We start from the raw sequence: 26,414 nt of genomic DNA on the forward strand, positions 1-26,414 counted from the left end.
AAAAAATTTTTGATACAAGCTATTTTATTGCTGGCTATACTATTTTTTCAACAGGCAACTAATACTCAAAACAATCCTAACGAACCCAAACACAATGAGTTTGCGTTGTTTTCAACGAGTTTCATCAAAGAGTTTCTATGTCCATCTTCTAGTTTCATCTTCACATCATCTCCATTAGATGTCATAATAATAATATTGCAAAATTTTCAGCTTCATCGGAAACCGGGAAGTAGCTCACAAGATTTGTTTGATTTGTTTAAGTATGCAATAAATTAAAACTATATACTCGGGTCCCCAAAAAAAAAACATACATTTAAGTTAACGTAAAAAAACGTTTATGCCGCAAAAAAAACCTATATGTATTTCGACACTCGAGGGCTCGAGGGATTCAAAAATTAAAGGATACTTTCCGCTAAGACGAAAGTGGAGGACCCGCGCTAAATCGCCTTTTCATACAAACGTAGTCCTCATTTTCCTCTCAGGATATTAACATAATTGAAAATATTTTGACACAATTTGTTGCATGTCAAGTATCCAAAGAGCATATAATCACTACGTTTTAAGAGACGGGACTTCCATACTAGCAAGTGGAATCAGTTTGTTTCGCAAATCATTACCAAAATCTACTACAAAGAAATGTCAAGGAACCATAATACCAACATAACCGATTTAAATAGTGTAGTACGCTACACGCTTGCGATTCTTACCGATATCGATAAAATGGGGAGGGTTGAAACATAGGCTCCTGTCTACAAATTTTGTACTCGAAATCAGGTTAGCATCGAGTCCACATTTAAGTTGTATGTTATATAGTGGATAGTTCTTTGAGTAGACTAGTATCTGGTCGGGCTTAATGTGGACCCGAATTATTTTAATACAGTTTTTAAGTCATGCTTTTTATTAAAAGCTTTATTTTCAAAATGATACATTTTTCAATAAATGTAACTTTTCTATGGGAAGATGTATCATCAGGTCTTCGTTGCCAACAAATTTGACCCACTGCCTGCATCTGAAAACATACAGCCTTGGACAAACATGACTTTATCTACAGTTTATATTCCAAGAATTTGCTAATGAGATGATCAACTGATTATTATCATGTTTTTCGGCATCCAGTTATCAACCACCCTTTATCAATGCTCTAACTTTTTATGTATTTATCATCATCATTTAAGAGCATGGCTCTTGTCGGTGGAGTAGACGCCAGTTTTCGCGGTCCTCGGCCAAGTTCTTTAGGTCCCTGTAAGACACGACATTTACTTTTCCTTTTAGTTGCTGCGTGTAACTTTATGTATTTATATGTCTGTTAATCATGAGAACCGGTCTGGTCTAGTTGGCAGTGACCCTGCCTATGAAGCCGATGGTCCCAGATTCAAATCCTGGAACGGGCATTTATCTGTGTGATGAACATGAATATTTGTTCTAGATAAAAAAAATATGTTAACTAATGACCATTAATGCATAAATTATAGATAATTTATGTATTATTAATCTTCGACGAATTAATTATGGTCATATTGCATGCAAGTTCTCAAGAAATTTCACATATTTTATTTAATTATTAAATAAAGTTATTTTATTTATTATTTACACTGATATACAAATAAATACAGTTATCGATAGTTATAGTACATCCCTAGTTCACAACGAAAAAATATAATATCTAATTTTTGATATGTTTATAGCCTGCTGACCCAAAATAAGGTCAAAGGTATCTAAAGCAATACTTACCGGTCTTCATCCAAGGGAAATTTCGCCATAAAATCCCTTTTTTCGTGATTTTGTCGAGTGGCTCGCTTGCCACATATTTCACACTTAGTAAACCGTTTTCTCGCTGGCATTGTAACAAACTCGCTCTTTACTCTGATCACGGTTGACTATTTTCGATTTCTTCACTAAATAATAAAGAAATTACACGAAATACCCGAACAAAAAATCAAAGCCTTCATAACAAACAAAACAATTAGTATGACATTTGACTCGACGTAAGCTTGACAGAATAAATAGCACTGACGTATTCTTTTTCTTCGTTGGCAATGATTTGCGAAACAAACTCCATACAAAACTTTTTTTGTTCCTAGTTGCGTCAGCTCCATGCCACAGCTACGTTTGTTTTTTTTTTTTAATTTTTAATAATTATAAATCTGTTTTTCGCTCCTAATTTTAAAACTTTGTCAAACGTAGGGGTATAGCTATGCTTAACATAACATCAAACTATGTAAAAATTATTAAAAATATTTACCATAACGTCAATGTCCAGAGAGTAAAATAGGAACTACTTTTGTAAGGAGAAGCGGCCGTCCCCTTTCCTCTCATTGCAAGTTGAAATTTATTAAGCTAAGAAGTTTGTTGAACAAACCCCGTTATCAATGTTGCAGTTCATTGAAAATAAAGGGTGGGAGAAATGTGTATACCGTAATTTTAATTGGGCAACAAAAGTTAGAAGTTAGTGTTCCCTACGGTACGGCTTAGTTTAATTGTTCGATCGGGCCCGCGTGCGGGGTGCGGTAGATTTTCATAACGCATGACATGCCCGCATTCGGCGAGTCGTTTTCATTAGTCGACAGGGCCCGCGTGCGGGGTTCGGGAGATTTCCAAAACGCATGCCATTATAAGTTTCACTAGTCGTTAAGGTGGTCCTTGCCGCTTGCGGGGAGTCACCCGATTGTTGTATGTCGACCAAACTATCAACTTATGCCTGTCACTGGTTTCACTAGGTAGTCGTTATATCGCCTTCGGGGTGTTCCCGCACGCTTTATATCGACCGAGTTATCGACCAATGAAACTGAGCTATTAGGTAGGTATATCTATCAAAACTGTCTAGTTTTGTCAACCCTTATTTTTAATGATTAACGAATTCCAACATTGATAACTGGATTCATAAAGGGGTCCACTGATTACCATTTCGCCGGACGATATCGGCCTGTCAGTTATTCGCGATTGTCAGCTTTTGCGATAAATCTAAGTAATTGTGAGTCCAAGTCTCACCCAAGACAGTATTTTTTCCATTTTTAAATTTATTCTAAGCTAGCATCGTTCGCAGACGTTTCTGCTTGTTAAAAAATAATCTAAGTAATGCCAAGTAAATTTTGCGACGTAAATTTTCTGCCATCTTTCGACACATCATTAAAACTTTAAGAACGCCATTTGACATTGATCCTTATTCTTTCACTGATATGTGTTCAATTTACAAAATATCAAAAAGTGGCGCCATCTTACCAGACACTACCTAAAGGATATGGCGCCATCGCTCGAAACGATGCTGCTATACCTTTGGCCTACTTTACTCTTTGCCTTTGATCTATTAGATGCACTAGTCATGATATAATCTATTGATTGGATGGTTTTTATTTCATATTATATTATATTCCAGCCAGCCGGCCTAGCCAAGGCCTATAATCGCTGCTCTATCGCTTTTCCGTATTAGTTCAACAGTGTCAGTTGCGTTTCGATTGCTACGGAGCAAGCGATTTGCATGTTGGGTACACCGCCCTGGAGCGGTAATTAGCACTATACGTGCGTATGTAGTGCGAAAATTAAAAGACCATATGTACTGTAAAACGTTGTACATTACACGTACGAAAAGTGAATTCGCAACTTGTTGCGATTTCCTACTTTTCGCACTTGTATTGTAATGTACTATTGAAGGCGCATGCCGATCTGTATAAAATTCCAAAATGTATAACAATATACTTACTTTACTCTTTGTATGACTACGCTATAGCGTTTTATTTCGCGCTATAGTGCGGCTTATGAGCTCCACTCACTTGCAACTAATCGCATACGATTTTTATACATTATTTGTTGCATATTTCTACTTAGTCAACTACTACTTAGACTATATGTAAAAATACTAATAAAAATCATGTTGCGAGGTCTGTGGAGCTCTTTTTACCATCCTATACATACTTTTCCCGCGTACCTTCACCATCCTATATTTCGCAAAACATGCGCAAAACCATCGCAAAACTCACTTTGACATAATGTTATTATTTCAAATTAAAGTCATTCAAAATATTTGTTAAATGTGTTTAGACCTAAGAAACCCATAATATTTAAAAATATAGACATAAAATGCCCTGTATTCAAAGTCAAGTTATAAGGGATTAGTTTTATTACACCTATATATAATATTTTAAGCTATCCCCAATTTAAATGACTGGTAACATTGATATAGTACAGTATTGGGGTTGCTTTGCGCTAGTCCGGTTGTATGACCGAAGAAAATTGCCCGGTAAGATTATTATATTTTTATTTATCATTTGGACTATCTTAGGTAGGTGGGAGAATTAACTTTTAGACTGACACTTTTCACGTCTTTTGCTTTACCAAAATATCTCTGGAGTTACCTAGAAAACACGTTTTAAATTAGGTCTGTTAGAGAGAAAATCGCGTTTAACTTAACACACAATTAAATAAGAGTAATATATTATTTATAAGCAAAATGTTTTATTGAAGTTTAAAAAATGTTTAAGGAATCGAACTAGCGAGCCCCAATGACACTAGTTCGACTCCAGCCCTGGGCACTGGAGGCCGTGGTCATTTTCCCTTTTTTTTCGTAATATTTAGTTCAGTTCCCAGCCAGTTAAAAAAGGCATCGTTATTTATTAGTTTAGTTATTTTATTGAACTGGTATATGTTATGAAAATTATGTAACAGAATATTAAATTTTTTCAGGTAAATCTCATCATGTGACGAACCTTTCTGTTGATCCGAGCGCATTTGTAGCATGCATATATCCCAGGATGGACCCACCTTAAGCCGGAGTATTTACTGTGCATCTTTAAGTGCCCCAAAAAGTAAACATTTGGTCAATGATAATTCCATACAATTTAACAATTGTTGGAATCAGTTTAATCAAACGAAACGATACCGTAAAAATGCCAAATCAGTACTCGTGCCACACTTTTCTAGTAGCACTTTATCTCTATGTTCAAATCAAAACAAGATATGTAAGCCCAACATTGCGACGGAGAGCACTTACTGTGATCGAGAAAATTGTATCCATGGATACAAGCGGCCTTGCATCAAAAATATCGGATCTTATAAATGTCAGAGAAAAGAATGTATGTGTATAAAAGATTTTCAATTATATTACGTATTCGATAAACCTTTTTATCGCCAAAAGGAAACCCCAATTGCCCAAGAAAGCGTATATAAGTGTACAGCTCTTTGTCAGGTTGATCCTTTGAAAGGTTTGAAAGATGAAAATAAAGCTTTGAAACAACTAGTTAATTTGTTCACAGAATCAGTTGAGTGCAAATGTATCGCAAATAAATTAAAACACTTAATTCCTCATTCATATGAACCCACACCCCAATGTGCATGTGCTGAAGCAGAAACTCGTGCCGTTCAGTGCAAATGCAAATGTGTTGCAAATAAACTGAAAAGATTCATTCCTCACTCAAATGAACTTAAGCCCCAGTGTGCATGTGCTGAAGCAGAAACTCAAGGACGTAATAAGTATGGAGGGCGAGTGCAAAGAGCCGGCCGAGAATCTTTCTACAGAGATAGAGGAATATCAGCTGTTTGCAAATGTCCCAAAGCGGAGAGTGCAGAAAGGGAGTTTTTTACAACAATTATTTCCGGTTTCAATGAACCTCAGGAAAATATAGCCCAAACTGGCCAAAAATGTGTTAAGTCATCAACTCGTTGTCAAGCTGATAGTATGAAAAACGAACAAGAGTCTTTGAAACGCCTTTTTCTCAGACTAATAAAAGCACCTACAACTTCAGTTACCTGTGTCGAAGCAAAGACTCAGTCTCCTTGCTATGAAGGGAGCTATCAAAGAGCCGGTAGAGAATCATTTTGTAGGGAAATAGGCACATCAGGAACCCCAAATCAAAAAATGTATTCCGAAATAGAAGAAAATCCTACAGAAGAAGTAAATTATGAACCCAACGAAGATGCCTTTTACGATAACTATAAACCAGTAACGGTAGACCGACGTATTGGTTGTAATGGTAGACAAATCACGAAATGTTCAAAAGATGTACCCCAATGTACGCGGAAGTTAGCTCAAACGTCTACCAATTGTCACTTAGATGACAAAAATAAGGAAAAGAGTGTTTTTACAGTATTTTGTAATATGATGTTACAACCTACGAATTTATTCCCTGTATCAAAAAAATGTTGCAAAAACAGAGGTACAATTTGTCAGGTAGATGATAATGAAGGTGGCGTTATTAAAAAGTTTTGTGAATTAATAGAACCAAAAAATATTACTCACACAGCTTCCCCAGGTCGTAAAAGTAGAGGTGCACTTTGTAATGTAGATGGCGATCGTGATGAAGATAGTGCTATCAAAAAGCTTTATCAGGTGCTCTTAGATCCTAAAGGCTATAAAAATAAAGTAAAATCACGTATTATCGGTGCCGAAGTGACAACTCAGTCTCGAAGTTATGGAGGACGCCAACAAAGAGCAGGAAGAGAAATATTTTGTAAAAATAGAGGAACGTCCGGAGCTCCTAAGATTAGACATCCCAATGTAGAAAAGGAAGAATATGAGGAAATTATTGAAGAGTTACCTACCTGTTTGGAAATTCAACCTGATACTAATAGAGAAGTTGGGATTGGTACAAACTGCAAGATTAGTTTAGGTTGGTACAAAGATCGTCATGCCTACGGTGAGCCAAAACCTCAATGTGATTTACAAGGGGCAATAGAACAATGGAATGAGGTTCCACTAAGACAAACAGGTACAAAAATTGGGGCTTCTTTAAAGGCTGACTCACGTTTCAATTTCTATAATACTAATGCAGCAACTCAGTCACGCAGGTGTAGAAGCCGACACTTAAGAGCAGGGAGAGAAACATTTTATAAAGATGCACAAACATCGTGTGTTTCGAAGAATAATAAAAACAAAGTGGAAGGAAATTATAATGCTTTTAATCAACCAGTGCAATGTCCAGCTTCTGACCGGAAAGCAATTCGTTTTGGTTCAGATTGTAGCTTTAGTTTTGAAATTTCCAAAGATAGAAATACTGAAAGTCCGGATAAGTTAAAACCATGCGGTGATAAAATAGACGGAAACCAAAATAAAAATCCATTTTACTCCAAATTAATTGGACAATGGCGGTCATCACAAGGGAACGAACAAAAGGCCGGCAAACCTGATAAAAGAGATACTTGTACCTGTACCGATGTTTGCGACGATGAATGTCAATGTCAAAATCTTCCAAAAGCATCTGAACGTCGACCGTTACATATTGGATCTAAAGTTAGTTATGATTTCAATTTTTCCAAAAGTATATCTCCCCCTAAGGCTACGAGCCTGGTGGCTCAAGAGCCTTGCATAAAATCAAGTAGGCAAGAACGAACAACGAAATGCGATGCGGCAATATCAGCAGAATGTGTACCTGATAGTAACAACTACGACAGTCTAAACACGTCGAGTCGAGTTACTAAACGAGTCGACTTTCCAAATCCAATACTTACCAAACTTGACAATAATAAAACAGCAAAGGAATGCTTTTTAGAATTAGTGTCAAAAAAGAACTTCTTGAGGTTAATCAAAGGAGACCAAAGTCCAGAAAGAGAAAAATTAAAAGAAAAAGAAGTATCAGGATCGCTAAAGATGCCTAAGATCGAGATTCCTCAGATTGTGTGTCCAGCGAAATGCAACAGAAAATGTGAACCGGTGGAAAAACCCGATCAGCCGTTTCGCGTGGAATCGAGTTTTAGTTTTGATTATAATATGCGTAATGTTAAGCCTAAACATGACAAAATTACCTACGAGGAAAGTTTTCCTCGAATTGAAGAGTTCTCGGGTTCCGTGACGAAACTAAATTTATTCAGATTGATTATAGGAAAAGTAAGAAAACGAATTAAGCCCTTAGTAACAACTGCATGCGATCCAGTTGAATGTCGATTACGAAAAGAACGACACAGCTCTTGGTTCACTTACATTCTAGATAGCATTAAACAGGCAAGACAAATAAGCCAGATTAAGAAAGAAGATGAAGAATCCAAAAACTTTTTCTCCGACCTCCTGTTAAAACCAAGCTCCTGTTTAAATGAATTCGACAATAATTTAAGAAAATTAAGAAGGGATAGTCGTTATTTATATCTCATGTCCAACCTTAGAGAACAGTTGAAAGAGACCGTCAGGCCTCCGGTTAAAAAATCAACTAACAGTTTCATTTCACAAATGCTAGCTAGGAGTAACGATCATTCTAGAAGACGAAGAAGAAGACGGCGAGGAAGAGGTAAAATAATTCCTAAATGGTATGAAGAAGATATTGATACCCTCAGCAGTTCTATTCTGCCGTCATCTCAAAAGTCACGTACTTCAGATGAAGATTGTAAACCTTGTCAAATTGCGTCAGACTGCTGCTTCAATTGCGATTACAAGAAATTAAATAATAGTGACATTAGTGACAATGAAACACAATCTTCTAAATCAACAATAAATACTGAAAAGTATGCAACGACTTGACTTTTATAAAAAATAATACTAATGCAACATGCCCCAAAATCTGTTAAACGTAACCTCCATGCCTTCAATATTAAATCAAATATATGTACTAAATTGAACAATGTAGTAAATAAAGTATTTTTTTAAAGCTTCAACGGCACAATAATACTAAAACATAGTAAAGTTAAAAAAGTAATAAAAGGAAAAGTTGGTAATTAATAATTATATTAATCTGAGCAGATATAATGAACAGTAAAGGGAAATCTTAAACTGTTTTCTAATTTCATAAATTTCTAAACTTCATTTCAATTTCTACTTGTTACCGCTTAATGCGTACGTTGACGGAATCAATACCTAATACGTGATTCTAGGAATTTTAGGAACTTTTGCATTCAAACGTATCAATTATGTTATGTCATATCTATATATTTATCTATGATGTTTATTGTAAATGTATACCGTGATCTGTTTTGAAATAAAGTTGTGTATTGTTATTAGAGAAATGTTTATTATTTGTGAGGATTTTTTCCCCAGTTGTTACCACTGGTAAAAGGTGGGAAAAAAAATCCCAGTTGTTACCACTGGTAACAAGTTGGTGGTAACTAGTGGAAATAGCCCGAGTTAATAGTTTATGGACTGTCGTAAAGTACCAACCACCAACTCTGTTTGCTGAAGTAACAGCTTCGTGGTAACTATTTAGTGGGAATAACCCGCTTACGCGACAGTCTCGACACCTACTTTGACGTGATTAAACATCATTATTTGATATACCATTCTGTAAGGCTAAGATGGTCGGCTCTTTATCATTTGTCACCATACCTGTCCCGTTCTAACAAGTATGTAAGTGCGAAAGTGACGGGCATAGTGACAAGTGATAAAAATGGAACCATGATGCCGCCGCTGCAGTGGTATCAAATACAGCTCGTATGATGACGATGCCCAAGAATCACAAAAAGTTTTTAAGCAATCCTACCATTCCCTGTTAATAACTTAGCGATAAGAGTGTAAACTTTTGTATATATTGTGTGTGCAATGTTGCCTACCATTAAGAGAATCTGTTACATTAGTTTAATGGCCGATAACACGGGTTTTGCAGTATATTTAATACGTTCAAGGGAGAAAAAACCTAAACAAAAAATTAATAATAAGAATAAGAATAATATTTATTTCAAGAATTTGGCATTACAAGACCAGCAGTACATTGATCCCCACACTAGGCTCAGCCTGTCACGTGGGAATCTCAGAGAAGTATCGAAATGGTGCGGTTCTCATTTTAACAGAATACATTATTGTTAAAGCTAAATTAAATAAGATTTTTTTATTATATGACTAACTATCAAACTAAGCACAAAAACAGTTAAAAAGGTCTTAGTAAGTTGTATGTAAGTGAAAGTGTTTATGTGAGGGTATGTGTGTATATATGTGAGTATGTATGTATGAATATGTGCGTGTGTATAACTACGAAATATGAGAGAAAACAAAATAAAAGAAAAGTAGCTGTAGAAGTAATAAATACAGTAAATATTTAATCACTTTAGTGTACAAACATTACCTTCTTTTACATGCGCAGTTAGGTAAATTATTCGAAGGTTTTGTCTTGGCAACATTTTACACGTAAATGTTTTTATGGAATTTTTAATGTAAAGGGTTGGGGGTGATTTACTATTAAAAATCCTGAAATACGTATCTGGGGGCATCTTTTATACCTACATTCTGCTTTTTTAACTGATTCCCCATACAAAGTTTAACCCATTTTCCCCATAACCCTACTAGGGTGTACTGAATCATCAGTACTTAAACCCGTAACCCTTCTTTCTGGTTAAGTCGCAGTCGAGTAAAATGTTAATATTGAGGTAGATCACATATACCTAAATGTATAGTTAAAATTGGAATTCATATTCCTCCGAGTTTCCTATTAAGAGAATGTCCCCTAGAAGTGTATAAGCGTTAACTTAGATTCAGCAAGTATTTTCTATAACAAGATGTATATTTTCTGCAAAGATACCCAGGACTTTTTTGTGTAGAATTTAATAAGCTTTAATGTTGCCTTACACTATATTTTAATAGAGAATGTTGATTTAGAGTAAAACGCGAATTTCTCCTGCACGGTACACATTTTCCAAGATGGCTGCGATTCCTCGAGGGAAATGTCAAATGGTGTGGTCATAAAAAAGGAGACTTTAATTTATATACATACCAAATTTCATGACTGTTCCAGGGATTTCGAGGTTGATCCTAGTCCGATTGTGCTATAAATCGATTTAGCAGTTATTGATTCTCCATACAAAATTCCATCTTCATTTTCACCCCCTTTAGGGGCAAAAAAATTCAAGTTTTTGAAATTATTTTTTGTTTGTGTACTAATACTATCCTACATATCAAATTTCAGTTTCCTAGGACTAAAAGAAGTACCCTAAGGGTTTTGATGATCATCAGTGAGTGAGTGAGTGAGTTAGTGACGAAATCGGGGTTTTATAGATATAAATAAAATCGAAAGTTTTTTTTTATACTACGTCGGTGGCAAACAAGCATACGGCCCGCCTGATGGTAAGCAGTCTCCGTAGCCTATGTACGCCTGCAACTCTAGAGGAGTTACATGCGCGTTGCCGACCCTAAACCCGCCCCCGCCCACGTTGAGACCTGGCAACCTTACTCACCGGCAGAATAAGTATGAGAGCTATGCAATTGATTTTTTTATGCTTAGTAAGTCTACTATTGACATTAAATCCTGAGAATTTATCTGGTATAATCCAAACTTGCAAACGCCACTATCGGAAGCACTTTATCGGATGTCGGATATCGGTCCTACATCCGATATCGAATCGGACAATGTGAAAACGCTCTTAGGAAGGTAGGAAAAGGCGACAAATAAAAAAAATGTAGGTAGGTGTGAAAGGTTATCGTCCCATAGAAAATTTCAATTTCGCGCCTTTTTCTACTGACAAGTTGGGTGTGTTTAAATTATATAGTTTGTCAAACAGCTTACTCAGTAGAAAAGTTGCGCTTTTTTAATGTTGTATGTATAATAGTTGTATGGAACGATAATCCTTCACGCCTAAATTTTTTTTAAATGCTGGTTTTTTATGTTATTTTTCTACTGACGGAAATGGTTTTACAGACTACAGTCCAATTACAGTCTAATTGTGGCCATAGACAAAAACAGATTTGTGAGCATAAATAAAAAGCCAGCAAGAGTTATCATACATGTCGTTGACTAACTTCATTCATAATTTCAAAATTACTGTCACAACATTATTCCTCCGCTTCTCCAATCCGTTTGTAGGGTGCAGTAAAAGTAATTGAAAACATAGAAAACTACATATCTACAGTAAAATCAAATTTCATACTTATTTACAAATATGCTGCATAACAGTTAGCAGTCATGGATCGTGAAGCGTGATCTACGTAATGTAATGAAACATATTGTACTGTTTTTCCATTCTAGTGTTCGAGCATGAGTTGACGCGACATTCTACAGTGAGCTACAAGGCGAGGTTCGTACTCTGATCTTGACATTATCCCGTCTATTTGAGCACATTCTGTGCTAGTAATCCGATAGTCGGGTGCTTTGTTCGCAGCCGCTGTTTTTACTATACGGGAATGCGAATCTTATCGGCTACGCTCGTAGCGCATAGCACGCACTGGCACTGGATGATTTGATGTATACTTACATTTTGAAAAAAATAGTTCTACTTGCACCTATATCTTCTCGGGGCTGTGTGGTAGAATTATAACCGATGGTAGTTTTATACACTCATAAGTAAGGTCACGACTAAAACTATTGATACGAAAAAAGTGCCAAAAATATGTATACACGACTTATTGCCCATATATTAGGGTAGTGTATACATATTTTTGACACATCTTTGGTATCGATATTTTCAGACGTGACTGTACAATGTAATAATATATGTTACCACTTCACGCTTAAACGCTGAACAGATTTAGATGAAATTTGGTATGGAGATAGTTTAAGGCCCGAAGAAGGACATATTAAGATTGTTTTTATCAAATACGTATTCTATATTTTCCTCTCTTGATATTAAGATTATAAATTATAAAACATGTGTTTACGCAATGTGATTGATTCTTTCGGTTTTTGTTAATTATAATATGTAGTAGAGGGCTATTAAAAAGATATATGTATGTATGTATATTTAACGCTCCTTACTCTTAAACAATAAAAAAACAAAAAAAAGTTAAACGCATAAACGAAAAATTGTGAAATATATTTTCCCGTATCTAAATATCCAGGGAGGAAAATGGAGACTACGTTTATAAGAAGAAGTGGTCATCATCTATCGTCTTGGCCGCATTGAGAAGAATTTTAGAAGAGTGCGAGGTCACCAAATGTAGGCGTGATTTTATCTGTAAAAGCGGCACTACTGAGTTGTATCCTACACTATATTATATTACAGCAACTCATGTTCAGTAAAATCAAATAGATGGTGCCTCAATATAACCATTCATCTGTGGCCAGGGGCAGGCCAATACCAGCTTCTCCCTCTGGACCACATCCAACGAAGAGTGACTCGCGTTGTCGGCGGCAAGCGTATTCGGATCGGCTTGACTCCTTGGCATTTCTATCGCATCTATAACGGGGAGTGCTCCAAGGAATTGTTCGAATTAATCCCTGCAGTTTCTTTCCGCCATCGCTCTACGCGATAGCATTTCCATCTTCGTCACTCGGATAGTTGGAAGTCCTCAACTGGGCCGTTTTTCAGACACTTTTTGCCTCGCACGGCTAAACTGGAATTACCTGTCGTCTGCGGTATTTCGGGACACATACGACTTTCAAACCTTCAAGAAAAGAGCGTACTCCCTTACTCCCATCTCAAAGGCCGGAAACACACTTACAACCCCTCTGGTGTTGCGGGTGTCTATGGGCGACGGAAATCGCTTACCATCAATCGTTTTGTCTGCTCGTTTGCCTCCTATATCATACAACATAAAAACACTTTGGCGGTCACTATCTTTTTCATTCTGACTCTACTGTACCTACTTCTAGAGCTCAACAATTTGTATTTAAATGTTTTCTCGTCAACATATATACACCGTGGGCTGGTAAAACCCGACAGATTTTAACCACGCATTCCTGATGTCATAAGGAGCAAAAAATGTGATATGAGTTTGTTTTATTTTTTTGCATTTTCTGGTCACGGCAAAGAAATACGACATTACAACTAATAAGTAAAGTTTTTATTATTTATAAGTAGAGGCAAAAATGGCAAGTTTTCTTGGAAACTTTAACGTTTGTCAGTAGGTATGTTAATGTAAGTTATTACAAAAATAAATTTTCACAAGAATTGTCATTATCTCTAAAACAAGACCGATTTCCGAAAACTTTGTATGATTTTTAGGGTTCCGTAGCCAAATGGCATAAAACGGAACCCTTATAGTTTCGCCATGTCCGTCTGTCTGTCTGTCTGTCTGTCCGAGGCTTTGCTCCGTGGTCGTTAGTGCTAGAAAGCTGAAATTTGGCATGGATATATAAATCAATAAAGCCGACAAAGTCGTACAATAAAATCTAAAAATTTAATTTTTTTTAGGGCACCTCCCCTACACGTAAAGTGGGGGTGAAATTTTTTTTTCGCTTCAACCCTAGAGTGTGGGGTATCGTTGGAAAGGTCTTTCAAAACTAATAGGGGTTTTCAAGAAACATTTTTTGATAAAGTGAATATATTCGGAGATAATCGCTCCGAAGGAAAAAAAAATGTGCCCCCCCCCCCCCTCTAACTTTTGAACCATAGGTCCAAAAAATATGAAAAAAATCGTGAAAGTAGAGCTTAAGAAAGACATTAAATGAAAACTATAGCGGACATTATCAGTTTAGCTGTTTTTGAGTTATCGCAAAAAGTTTTCCCTTCATAGTAAAAAGACTTATTTTAATTAGGTGCTGATTATGCAAATTTGCCTATTTGTTTAACTCAGGTGAAAGGTACCGTTTCATCCCTTGGTTAACAATTTACTATACTTTAAGCTCCAGTTTAGCTTATTGTGACGGAAGAGTAACTACAGAACCCTACACTGAGCGTGGCCCGACATGCTCTTGGCCGGTTATTTAGTATATAAATGCGGTCTCTATACCTTTAAAATCTGTTGGGTTTTACCAGCCCACTGTGTATGTTTGCATCAACTGAAATCATGCCGTAATACTAAATTAGTAGCATGAAGCACGTAGGTATGTGTGGTGGCCTCTTTATATTAATTTGCTTCTTCTTGTAGGAGTACAGTCAGCGTCAAATACTTTGTAGCAAGCATATATTTAGTATGGTGTACCGAACTATTTAGCCATTTTGACTGCTACAAAGTATTTGAAGCTGACTGTACAATCCCTAATTCTTGGTTTCTCGCATGAACTAAACTGCGACAGCCACACTATTTGCATTTTTTAATAACTATCACTAGTTTTGTTAATTTTTTTCTAGGTGAGCCTTGCCGTGAGATGTAGCGTTACATTTCTTCTGTCTAAACATGTACAAGTAGAAAGTTCCCATATTTAAGAAAATGTGATGTCTCTGTTAAAAGGAGTAGTACAAACAAAATGTTGTCGGCGCGAGATACCCTTGGCGGATGTTGGGTTTGTACATGCAATACGGAACTGTGCTACGAAAAAAATATCAACGAGTTTCCTGGAACGAGACGGAAAGAAAATGAACTAAGAACTTTAATTCCAGTTAATACCGTTAAACACATTGCAGGAATGCGAAATATAAGATGGTCTCCTGAAAATTTCACCAATACAAAAAAATGCAACTACCCAGGTCTTGTACAGTATAAACGGACAGCCTGGATACAGGGAAACGACCAACAATGGTACGAAATGAAACTAATCGGATCGGATCGGATCATAATGTACTTAAGAGACATGAACAGATTCCAAACAGAAAGCACACAAAACAAGATGGACGGACAAGGATTGGACAAAATGCTACTGATATATTTACAAATATTAGCACACTCGACATCAAACTTACTATTTAAAACAGCAGAAAGAAACTTAAGCCAGAACTTTCTTTTAGTATCTGGCCGGAGCGTTGTCAATGAATTATGTCCATCCGGAACATGTTTAGTGAACATGTCAACATATTCATCAATGCCAGAGAATATGTATTTCAAAACGATATCAAATACGGGATTATCACCTCTAATGGAATATTCAAAGTTCAATAAAATAAGCAAAAATTCAAACACCTATTTTAGACCTTATCTAGTTCAATCCAGTTTACTACAAAAAACTAAATCAAAAGAACAGCAAAACAGTTCCGCTAATTCAAAAACAACTAATCCTTCTTCAATAATCACTTGGGTGCAGAATTTTACACAGCCATCTATCCGTTCATATAAAAAAAAAAATGTTATTGATCGGTTTGATTTATCCGTTAAACAAAATAGTGAGAGACCAAAAAATCTGATATCCAAAAATAAAAACCTCAGTAATTTCGCATCATTCTCGACACACAAACCATCCCCATTTTTCAATCTGAAAGGCGTTTTGGGACCGTATGCGCAAATACAAATCGTGTATAATGTTATGGAGCAAGCGGCTACCGAAGTGAAAGAAAAGGGGACATCACAACAATTTAAACAGAAATCGCAAGGTATTGGCAGCGGATCCGTTAGTGGTGGAAATGACAGCTCGAGTGCATCATCCAAACGACGAACGATCAAAATTGAGTCAGGTGTTAGTTTTAGTGTAGAATTTATTGATAAAGGAAAAAGCGGTACTGAGAGTACTGTATCCAGCCCGGAACCAGAGACAGGCAAAAAGAAACGAGGTAAAGAAGGTAAGAAATCGCTGCATCGATGTCTTTGTACCACATCATTTCCAACAGATGATAAAAAACTAAAAAATAGACCATGTGATTCCGGCGTATGTGTACCAGGCGAATGCAGTCCAAGTGAATGTTTTAAACGACTTCAACAAAAGTATGGAAGCAAAAAGAAACAAAGTGACAGTGATGTGTCTTCCAGTCAGGCATCACAAACACGCAAAAAAAAAGAAAAAGAAGGAAAAATACTTAAAGAAAAAGGTTCATCAAGCATTTCAAAATATAAGGAGAGTGTCGAAGAAAAACCTCCCCCAAAGCCAGAAAAATCTAGCATTGTTACATCTTTAATAAAATGTTGTAAAACATTACAATTTTGGAAGAAAGATAAGCATATAGAACTTAAACCCGGGGTTATGGGCACTGACATATCCGTCAAAGATGAAACTAAAACATTCGGTTCTAATGCAGCCAGCCAGTCAGGTAAAACTAATATTCCAAAAAAAGACAAAAAATCGACTGAGAAAGATGGAAAAGGCGAAACAGTTACAGTGGATGCAAAAACGTCAACTGGAAAAAAAGGAAAGAAAGAAAAGGGTAAAAAAGTTACTGAGAAAAAGAAAGATACTACAGAAGAAGTAAAAACAGAAACCAAAGCAACTGGGAAAGAAATGAAAAAGGCCCGACCTTTAAAACCATATGAATGCGAACCCGGTGTTTGTACTCCTAAAGTGTGCAGTCCAAAGGAGTGCTATGAACGAAAATATCCACCTCCACCCCCAGTAGAGCTTACTAACTTTATGAAATTTAAAAATTGTGTATTAAAGATTTGTTGCAAACGACCAGCTGCAGAAGAAAAAGCAGGTTCTCCTTTGGATGCGGCAACTCAGTCGCCAAAATCAGCACCTGAAAAAACAGCAGGGGTTACTGTATACCAAGAAAAGGGAACTTCAGGCCCAAAGGCCGGCAAGAAACAGAAAGGCGAAACTCCAGGAGTAACTTCCGGAGTAACGCCCCCAGTAGGCACGGCGACAACAGCTAAGGTGTCACGCAAATCTAAAAAAGGAGCTAAACAACAAATCGACACAGGCGTTCAACTACCTGTAGATAGCGGTGACGTCCAAAAACCCCAACAACAATCAGCATATCCTGGTATGCAATATTACCAAACTATCGACCCTGAGCGTATGACAAAGCGGCAGGGACTTAACATTGGATCAGAGTGCGAATGTAGTGTTGAATTTTACAAGATGCTTTATTAAATACTTCTTTAATAATTAAGTAATTTTGTCATATTAATAATGTTGTACTTTCTTTCAAGTAAAATGTAAAAAAAAAAGCATTGTAATCCGACTATGTTTTATTTTCGTACATATACCTAGAAACTTACTTTCGGATGTTTTTGCTATTTGTAGCAAGGACCTTTTTATTTAAGCCAGACATCTAACCTGTTATGTAGAGACGCGAAATATGACATCATGACGTAATGTTGGCACAAACCAAGCACGAACGCCGTTTTCCATAGCGCTGTCTAGAGGTAGGCAAGAAAAAGACCCTAGTACGGCTTGTACAGTCAGCGTCAAATACTTTGTAGCAGTCAAAGTGGCCAAATAGTTCGGTACACCATACTAAATATATGGTGTACCGAACTATTTGGCTACTTTGGTTGCTACAAAGTATTTGACGCTGACTGTACATATCCATGGGGCGGCCCTTACTCGGTGAATTGGTGTATTACCCCGGTCCCACCAACATGTCCCCCTGGTGGGTCCACGGGTGTTTTTTTTTACCCGTTGTCCTACCGTTCTAAACAGTGTTCGCCAGTATCTACGGGTATTTTTTTTTACCATGGTCCCACCCTACTACGTGCTAAATTTATTAGCAAAATTAAGTAACGAGCATTGGCTTATTTCATTCATAGCAGGTACTACGTTTTATTACACGTGTAAATCCAAGTCTCTTTCTTCCCCAAGTGTAATTAATGTTTTCACGGTAGTCACGCTAAATCAATAAATAGGCAGGTTAGATTCGTTAGGTAACTTCAGATCAGATGCCCGAAGGGCATACCGCCCAGAAATAGGAGCCCCGCGTTAAAGTGGTGAAGGAAATGTTTTTGTAAAAGAAACGATTGAAATAAAAATCTATAAGCTATTGCCAGCGACTTTTTCGCGTTAACCATGAGGCCAAAAGATGATGCCCAGTCGCGGATAGAGTCCAAGACACAATTAATTTGGGTTATTAGGGGTACTAAATTATCTATACCAGCCGCCGAGTAAATTTGCAGGTCATCTGTATAAAGGTGGTACGAAGAAACAGGCGATTTCGTGATCCCGTCAATGAATAAGGAAAAAAGTACCCGCCTTGAGGGACACCCGCGATCAGTTCACACCACGAGGAAACAGTATCCTTGACCGTGACCCGCTGGCGCCTTCCAAATAGGTAATCACGAAAACAATAAATAGTTAAGGGGGACAGATTGTAATTACGTAAGATAGCAAGAAGTACATCAAAAAAGCATTTAGTGCGGTGGGCCCATGGTAAAACTAAATTACCCCTAGACCGATCATTGGCGGATACTATTAAGAACGGTAGGACAATGGGAAAAAAATACAGGTGGCTGGTGGGTAAAATCAAAGCAGTGAGACCACGGTTAAAACGCGTACGCATTAAGGGCTTATTACATCCATATGCATGATCGCCGCCGGGCACTTGCGAACAGGATCGGCCTGATGACTCTTGCAAGAGTCGTGATCCGATGGCCGGTCTGTTTTCTGATTTATGGAATATTTATGTCAACTCGAGACAAGTTTTTTTTTACATTTCAAATATGTATTATTAACAATGTTGTAATATTCCTTAAAACATAAAACTTTGCCCGGCCATCGGACCACAACCCTTCCAAGTGTTATCGAGGCCGATATCTGAGGCCTTACCGGGAAAAACTATAATTCTTTATCTGCCTCTCTATCGCTAGAATATGCAGAAACGAGGGAGTAAGGCAGATAACGAAATTTCGACTATGTGGATCTAATAAGCCCTAACTTTCGTTCAACCTTAAAACAGATAAAGCCTGACCAGAAATATATAATCATTGTCAAGAGGGCGCTGTTATTCTCATGTATAGGGTGACAGTTCAGTTTAGTATGAAACAATTAGTTCCAATGAAATTCCGCAATATGGCGCGTGATCATATATTACTGGTCAGGCTTTAATTCAATACGAGTGTAGGTTTTATTTTGGAAACTAAGGTAACGCTACCGTTAATCGATATGTAACACAATTTAGTTCTCAAAACTTGGTTTTTTTAATTTTCTCGTCTCTTTTATGGGCGTCATATTAACGTCATATTACGGTCAGTCATTAAGTCTCGTATATGGCCGTCATGTTGACGTCATATTAGGACCAGTCATAATTAGGTCTGACTTAGTATAGGGAGCGTGCATGAACTGTAGGAGGCAGCACAGGAGCCGTCAGATTTTTGGCTCGATGCGTAAATGTGATGTTTACTGTTCCGATGTAGCCCACAAGATGGCAGAACCTACTATGCACAAGAAAACACGTGACGTGTGAATGTACATGTTTATTGTTCCGATTCAGGCCACAAGATGGCAGATCCTCCAATGCGCACGGTCCCTATTTCAGTTTCATGGCATGTATTATACATTAGTATGCAAACCGTTCGTTAGATGGCGCTGGCGTCGAGATAGATCGTGCAAGCGTTTCTCTTTCATCGAATAGTTAAGTTTTAAGTTAGATTTTTTTTTTTAATTTAATAGATTCGATAGGCGACAGGTTTATTATAAGCACTGCCTACTGGTACTGTCTGTGTACTTTCTTTCAGGAGATGCTCGGTGACTAGACTAGCTTTTGGAAACCCAGCAATAATAACGTTGTTACGTTGCGATATAACCGTAATGGGACGTTATTATGACGACCTGTGGTTCTTTTAACGTCTTGAATTGACGTATTTTTTTTTACTTTAGTTGCCCCCCTGCCTGTATCTGCCTACGCCCATGACCAATCGTCGTATTTAAGAAATATTTTTCTTTCCTAAAAGAACTAACTAAACTTTTCTTTCAACAGACAACGAAAATGAGTATTAACTCATCGAGACTAGCCTAACAAACCCAAACACGATTAGGTTGCGTTGTTTTATCATAGTGATCGTTCTGAACGTGCAGTGCAGTGCAACCATATGCAGCATAGCAAAGCATATGTTTGGCAGAAAAATCAATACATGTAAATAATCAATATATTTTTTTCATTATTACACATTTACTACAGGATATAATTCTTCACATTAATAAACGTTCTGCGACCTTAATATAAAAAAATACACCTCAGTATACATATAACATGACAATAAAATGCATTCATGATGTGTCATAAAAATACAACTAAAGATAAAAGTAAACAATAATTGCTTGTAACATTTTAAATACCTACATTACTTTCCCGTAACTTCCGTCAATGTGGAAAGGTAATTTAGTTAAAATGGTTTCTAATCGACGTCAAAAACTGACACCCAAATTCATTGAACAAATTTTACTTCGTCATTTTTTCAGCAAATAAGTAGGCCAGAAGGGCACTTTTACACGTCAACATGGAATTTACGTACAAGCAAAAACAAGCACATCAACAATTATAAAATACAATTAACTGAAATATTAGTGCAAACTAAAGTATTATTATTATTTATTACTTAAAGATGTATAAGGTTTCTAAATGTCGAATTTCAAAAAAACTGAAATAATAATAAACACAAACGGATAAAAAAAAAATTGAGGTAGGTTTAGTTGTTTATGTAGCATAATTTGTACAGTGTGCGTACAGGTGTAATAAATATACTTAGTGGGGAAAATTCGGCGCCAATAACTTCGTATGAATGATTGGCAGACTAGAACGACCTGCCCATAAAAAAATTTGGTGTATAAAAAATATTTTCGCGTCTTTTTCCAATCAGATCATGAGACGAAAGGGGACGGCCGCTTCTCCATACAAACGCACTCCCCATTTTCCTCTCTGTATATTGACATTATGAAAAATATTTTTACATAATTACATGTATATTAACCATAGCCCTACGTTTGACTTTTTTTCGATTTTTTGATTATTGTGAAAATTAGGAGCGAAAAACAGTTTTCATACAAATTTTTGAATGCTCCTAACTTTTATAATAATTAAAAATTCGAAAAAAATCAAACGAAGGGGCATAGCTGTGGTTCATATACACAAATATTTTCAATGTCAATATCCAGAGAGGAAAATGAGGACTACGTTTGTATGAAAAGGCGATTTCGCACGGGGTCGTCCACTTAAAGGGCTACTATTTATGTTACACCCTGTATAATGATAATATTAAAAATACTGTGAGAGTCAGAATCGCGGGTGTACCTAAATAAAATTAAATGAAAACCATACCATATTTTTGTACCTAATTTGTACTATTTAGTACCTCGTTTAAAAAAAATTGTACCTCACGGTACGTAAAGTTATCATCAAAAAACAGGTCACCCGCCATCCTGACAGTCAGAATGGCGGGTGTACTTTATTACGCTATGTTCCCGTGGTTATTGATAAATTCTATAAAAGCCAAATTTTTGTACCTTTTTTGTACCTTCATATTCAATTATAATATGAGTCATTTTATTTGTGCTTTCCCAGTTTTACTCATTTTATATTTTGCTTGCTATTACAATTTTGCAGGCGTTATAATTTTTCAAGTTATCGATTTAATTTTTAAGAAAAAACGCTAAGGTACAATTATTTTTACAGTACATATGGGGCTACTTTATAGCACTAGTGCGAGAAGTAGCATATTACGTTACTGTGTCGAACATTTAAAGGGCCATATGTACTGTAAAACGTTGTACGATACATGTGCGAATAGGTAATTCGCAACTCGTTTCGATTTAAAACACTCCCTTCGGTCGTGTTTTAATTTATCGCCACTCGTTTCGAATTTCCTATTTTTCGCACTTGTATCGTAATGTACTATTATTACACCACGATTTAGTACCTTTAATGTTTAATCTGTTAAGTTCAAATAACTCAGTAAATCATGTCTTACAATACAGACGGGCGGACTGAGTAGCACCATAGGGATTCCTTTTGTACCTTTTCGGTACGGAACCTAAAAAAAGGATAACAAAAACACCAGAATTAGTAAATCCATATAATAAAGTACACAGTATTATGATTACAGTTCCGTATTTATAGTGCAAGTCAGATAAATTCACATTTTATACTTATTAATTGGTGATATGTTACGGTATTATTCGTATCTTATATACTAAGCGCCACTGTCGCTGTAAGGCTTCAAGCGAAGATAGAGATGCAAGCAAACAGAACAGAGACCGCAGCCGTGTCAGTCGTTTCTTATTCTATTGGTGTAACGGTAGCGGTAAGTACATATAATCAAGGTCATTTTTGTCAGACAAAATATGATCAGAATAGGAGTAAGGGTCTCCCCAAACTAGTCGACGCCGTTTCGGCAAATCGCGTACGGAAAAAGCTTTATGTCAACGCAATAAGAGCGAATAAGTCGAAAATCGGCTCGGCCCACGCGAAACGACGTCTTTCGACGGGAAAACGGCGTTTTGCCATAAAGCTGTTCGCATTCGTACGACGCTGTTTGCAGCCTACCGCACACGTTCGCATTCATAAATCTCCTTATACCGCCGTACGGTGCCGGAAAGAGTTGAACGGCTCCGATCACGGCCGAGTACCTACGATAAGGACCGGTCAGAGCTGGCGGAAGCCGTTCAACGTCTTCGACGGCCGAACATAGCTGACGACGGCCGAACAGAGCCGATGACGGCCGAAGTAGCTACTGATGCGTTTGTATTTGTTCATTTGAATTATTACCCACATTAATTTTGTGTTCTGTTTTTGAAGTGTTCGTCTTAGCAAATCCAATAAGAAGTCAAATTTTGTTGCGGTCATTCCATAATAATCGTAAAACATTTTTGGATCGAGTCTCAAACGAGGATATCGTAAATTACCTAATTTCACCTTCACTTAATCTATATCAATGCCGGATTTAGAGGTCTGGAGGCCTCGGACAATAAAGGTGTAGAGGCCCCCTGGCCCCAAATTTTTTCCAAATAAAATGGTAAATTTACCGAATTACAGTAGCCCCGGTTGCCCTCCCCTAAATCCGGGTGATCTATATTGCCACAAAGAATCAACCCACGGTCGCCTCCGCTTTTGCTGCTGTTCTAGGTCTTCCAACAAGTAGGCTACGATAAAAATGCTGGTAAAACTTTTTTTCCATGCCCGTCTACATAAAATATCCATCATCACAGGTTATTATATAATATGTAACAATTACCAAGGAAAATAATCTTACAGGTCTGTTCAATTTCAAACTCAGGTTGTTACTAACAACCAGTCTCCAAAAATGAGATTTACGATTGCCGATCACCCGCTGTCCTACATCTGTTCGTCGGACTCAACGGCTGTACGTGTGCTGTCTGACGTCTCGACGGCAGGACGGAGCACGGGAGAGCCGACCGTCGCTTTACAACTGTTGCGATAGCAAGTCGCAGGCGATCGGGCGTCTCTACGGCCGCAAGGAGGATGAGACTGCTAAACGCAGGTGTCCAACCGCGGAGACGGTCGATCGGCTAAATGCGAATAGTGTGGTGTAAAACACTCGGCGAAAGCCGACTCCGCGTCGACTGGTTTGGGGAGACCCTAAACCTTTTTAAACGGCGCCCCACCTCTCAACCTACTGTAGCTGCAAAAAATCTATCATATTGTTTTTTTTTTGTAGGCGGTCATTAGAAAAATTGTGAAATTAGACTTATCATGTAAACAATGATTGTATCATCATCACACTTACACCGCGTTAGTACAATGCGGATTGGGGACTTCACACACCAATTGCCAGTGTTGGCCGAAAGTTACAGTTTACGGTTCAATTTGTAATGGTTCATTTTCAATTCTAGTTAAGTTTCGGCCAACACTGCCAGTTGATAATGTTGATATATGTTATAAATATTGAATTCCAAACATTCTGAGTTTCCTTATTAATACACTCAAAACACAAAAGCGAGTCTTATCAACAATAAAACCTAGATGGATCGATTTTTCGCCTTCGGTAGCCTCTAATATGAAAATTAAATCGAATCATTACTTTGTAATTTAATATCCTATAGTATTTTAAACATGTACCCTAGTTTGATCGAATTGTCGTTTTCATACATTGTAAATTTCATCAGAAATGCTAGAGCCGTTATTGAGAAATTACCAAAGAATTATGCAATGTATCTGAAAAAAATATGATAGATTATTTGCCTCTACTGTACGTAAACATCTAAAGTAATAATAGTACATAATAAACATACCAAAAAGTCGTCACTTGTGACGTCTGTGTGGGCTACCTTTAAGAGGGCGCCTACCGTCTAATGGCGCCCTCATTAGGAGGATCGTGTTTTCTAATAAACCAATCCATTTCTGTATAATTCAGTACATTTAAGTTGTAGTCCTACTGGAATTAGTAGGAAAGGTTCCCCACCTTTTGGTCTTTGTCACATAGCTTTATTATGCTTATTTTATGCTTCATAAATTTCATAATCTAAATGGCAAATACTGGCCACTTTTTCCCGTATAGGTGATGAAGTCAAAAGAAAATGGAGAAATAAGTAGTATTAGAGTTATACAGTAATTAATACATAAAAGAATATAACTAAAGTAAATAAAGATATCTAAATACATATATTTACAAATAGAAAATGGGGGCTAGCTGGTCGCCCGATGGTAGGGTGCCCAGAAGGCTGGTGGCATTACCGCGCTGTATGGCGATGCCAATTCGCTGGGCAAGGAAAGAACCAGCCCTCTGGTCACCCGTAGCATCAATGAGACGCTTCGCCAGCTCTCTGAATATACATGGGTTCCGGGTCCCCAGGGTCCGAGGGTCTCCACCCCAAACGGCTCAAACATGCAACCAGAATCAATGGATGCATATTTGCTCCGTTTGAGGCGCTCGGCTGCTTCGGCCTTGGCCGAGATCCCTGGAAGGTGATACGGCGCAAAGGTATCCACACATGTGGCGACCCAAACTAAAGGCCGTCCCAGCTTCCAAGGAACCAGTCATGCCGTCCGTACAGTAATGAATTGTTTTATTAGAAAACACAATCCCCCTAATGAAGCCACTGGACGGTCGGCGCCCTGTTTAAGTATAAGACTAAAATTATTTTACATATACATAGGTCTAGGTGCGCTAGGCTGAGGGACGCAATTTAAATATGGTTTATCTCTATTCTATAAGATACTAGGAGGCAACGTTTAAACGGATCTAAAGTTACGATCTCTTTCGCTCTCATATTATTGAAGCTGTGCATAGATCGATAGAAATTGAAATAACTTAATTTCAGTATAGGTGGCGGCACTGAAGCATCAAATTCAGGCACCTGTTAAAGCACCTATGTTTCTAAAAAAACCCTCATTACAAAGTACGTCACATATAATATAATTTCCAGCATGTTTTCAGCTATAGTCTATTTCCACATAGATCTTTAAATCATCCAAACAAAAACAAAAAAACACGTGACGCGGTCGTTCTGCCTACGAGATACAAAGCTGCGCACGAATGAACGATACATCAACGTGGTCATTGTTTATTTTACTTTCTTTTAATTGAATATTCTTAAGGAACAAAGTATTTATAATAATGAGTAAATTGAATATTTTGCCCGACATAAATTTCCTTGACTGTAGGCCTATTGGTATTGCAAAGCACACATTCATTTGTACCACAGTCATAAGAGATTCGCTATAGAACACCTAGGAAAATATCTGCGGAATCATGGGATTATCGCAGTATGCGTTTCATCTCATCTATTTTTTCTCAAAATTTAGTGATGGGAAGAGATAACAATAAGCAAATATAGGGATGCCTGTGAGAGGCAATATTATAGTCAATGTGTTTAAAGTGACAGAAAAAAAACTTCGGTGTTTGCGGTAGGCCATCAGATTGTCTTTGATTTTTATTTATATTTTTATAACTAGTTCTCTCTCATTCAAGAGTTGACCACTTATTTCGGGTTATTGTAAAAGAAAAACAACGTAAACAGCATTTGTTAAAAAAATCTCTTAATATTGGATAAATGTAACTGTGCCTCGCTTAAGCTTAGGTAGGTTCTACTTTGTTTATTTTCATTACCACTAAATAGTACAGTTCCTTTTAAACGTAACACAAGCCGTCTAGCAAATTAGCTTTAGTA

General features: G+C 37.1%; 2 protein-coding genes across 7 annotated transcripts in view; both read left to right on the forward strand.

Annotated features, from left to right (window-relative positions):
• Nucleotides 1-8,919, forward strand: part of LOC133533659 (uncharacterized) — a 32,271-nt gene extending 23,352 nt beyond the window's left edge. For 4 of the 6 annotated variants that reach the window (XM_061872867.1, XM_061872973.1, XM_061873093.1 and 1 more), the window contains one exon: nucleotides 4,678-8,919. In XM_061872867.1, coding sequence (XP_061728851.1) covers nucleotides 4,678-4,681 — 4 coding nt within the window. In that variant the 3' untranslated portion in view covers nucleotides 4,682-8,919. Of the gene's footprint in view, nucleotides 1-4,026; nucleotides 4,235-4,677 lie in introns of those variants that run through there. The other 2 variants (XR_009801937.1, XM_061873036.1) reach the window with 2 other exon arrangements.
• Nucleotides 8,920-11,289: 2,370 nt separating this feature from the next.
• Nucleotides 11,290-17,533, forward strand: LOC133534166 (uncharacterized). The gene is made up of 3 exons (XM_061873263.1): nucleotides 11,290-11,744; nucleotides 11,862-11,910; nucleotides 14,845-17,533. Exon 3 carries the CDS (start codon nucleotides 14,961-14,963, stop codon nucleotides 17,445-17,447), a length of 2,487 nt encoding a protein of 828 aa, XP_061729247.1. The 5' UTR covers nucleotides 11,290-11,744; nucleotides 11,862-11,910; nucleotides 14,845-14,960; the 3' UTR covers nucleotides 17,448-17,533.
• The last annotated feature ends 8,881 nt before the right edge of the window (nucleotides 17,534-26,414 follow it).

The sequence above is a fragment of the Cydia pomonella genome, chromosome 1 (genome assembly GCF_033807575.1).
Source record: "Cydia pomonella isolate Wapato2018A chromosome 1, ilCydPomo1, whole genome shotgun sequence".
Classification (NCBI taxonomy): domain Eukaryota; kingdom Metazoa; phylum Arthropoda; class Insecta; order Lepidoptera; family Tortricidae; genus Cydia; species Cydia pomonella.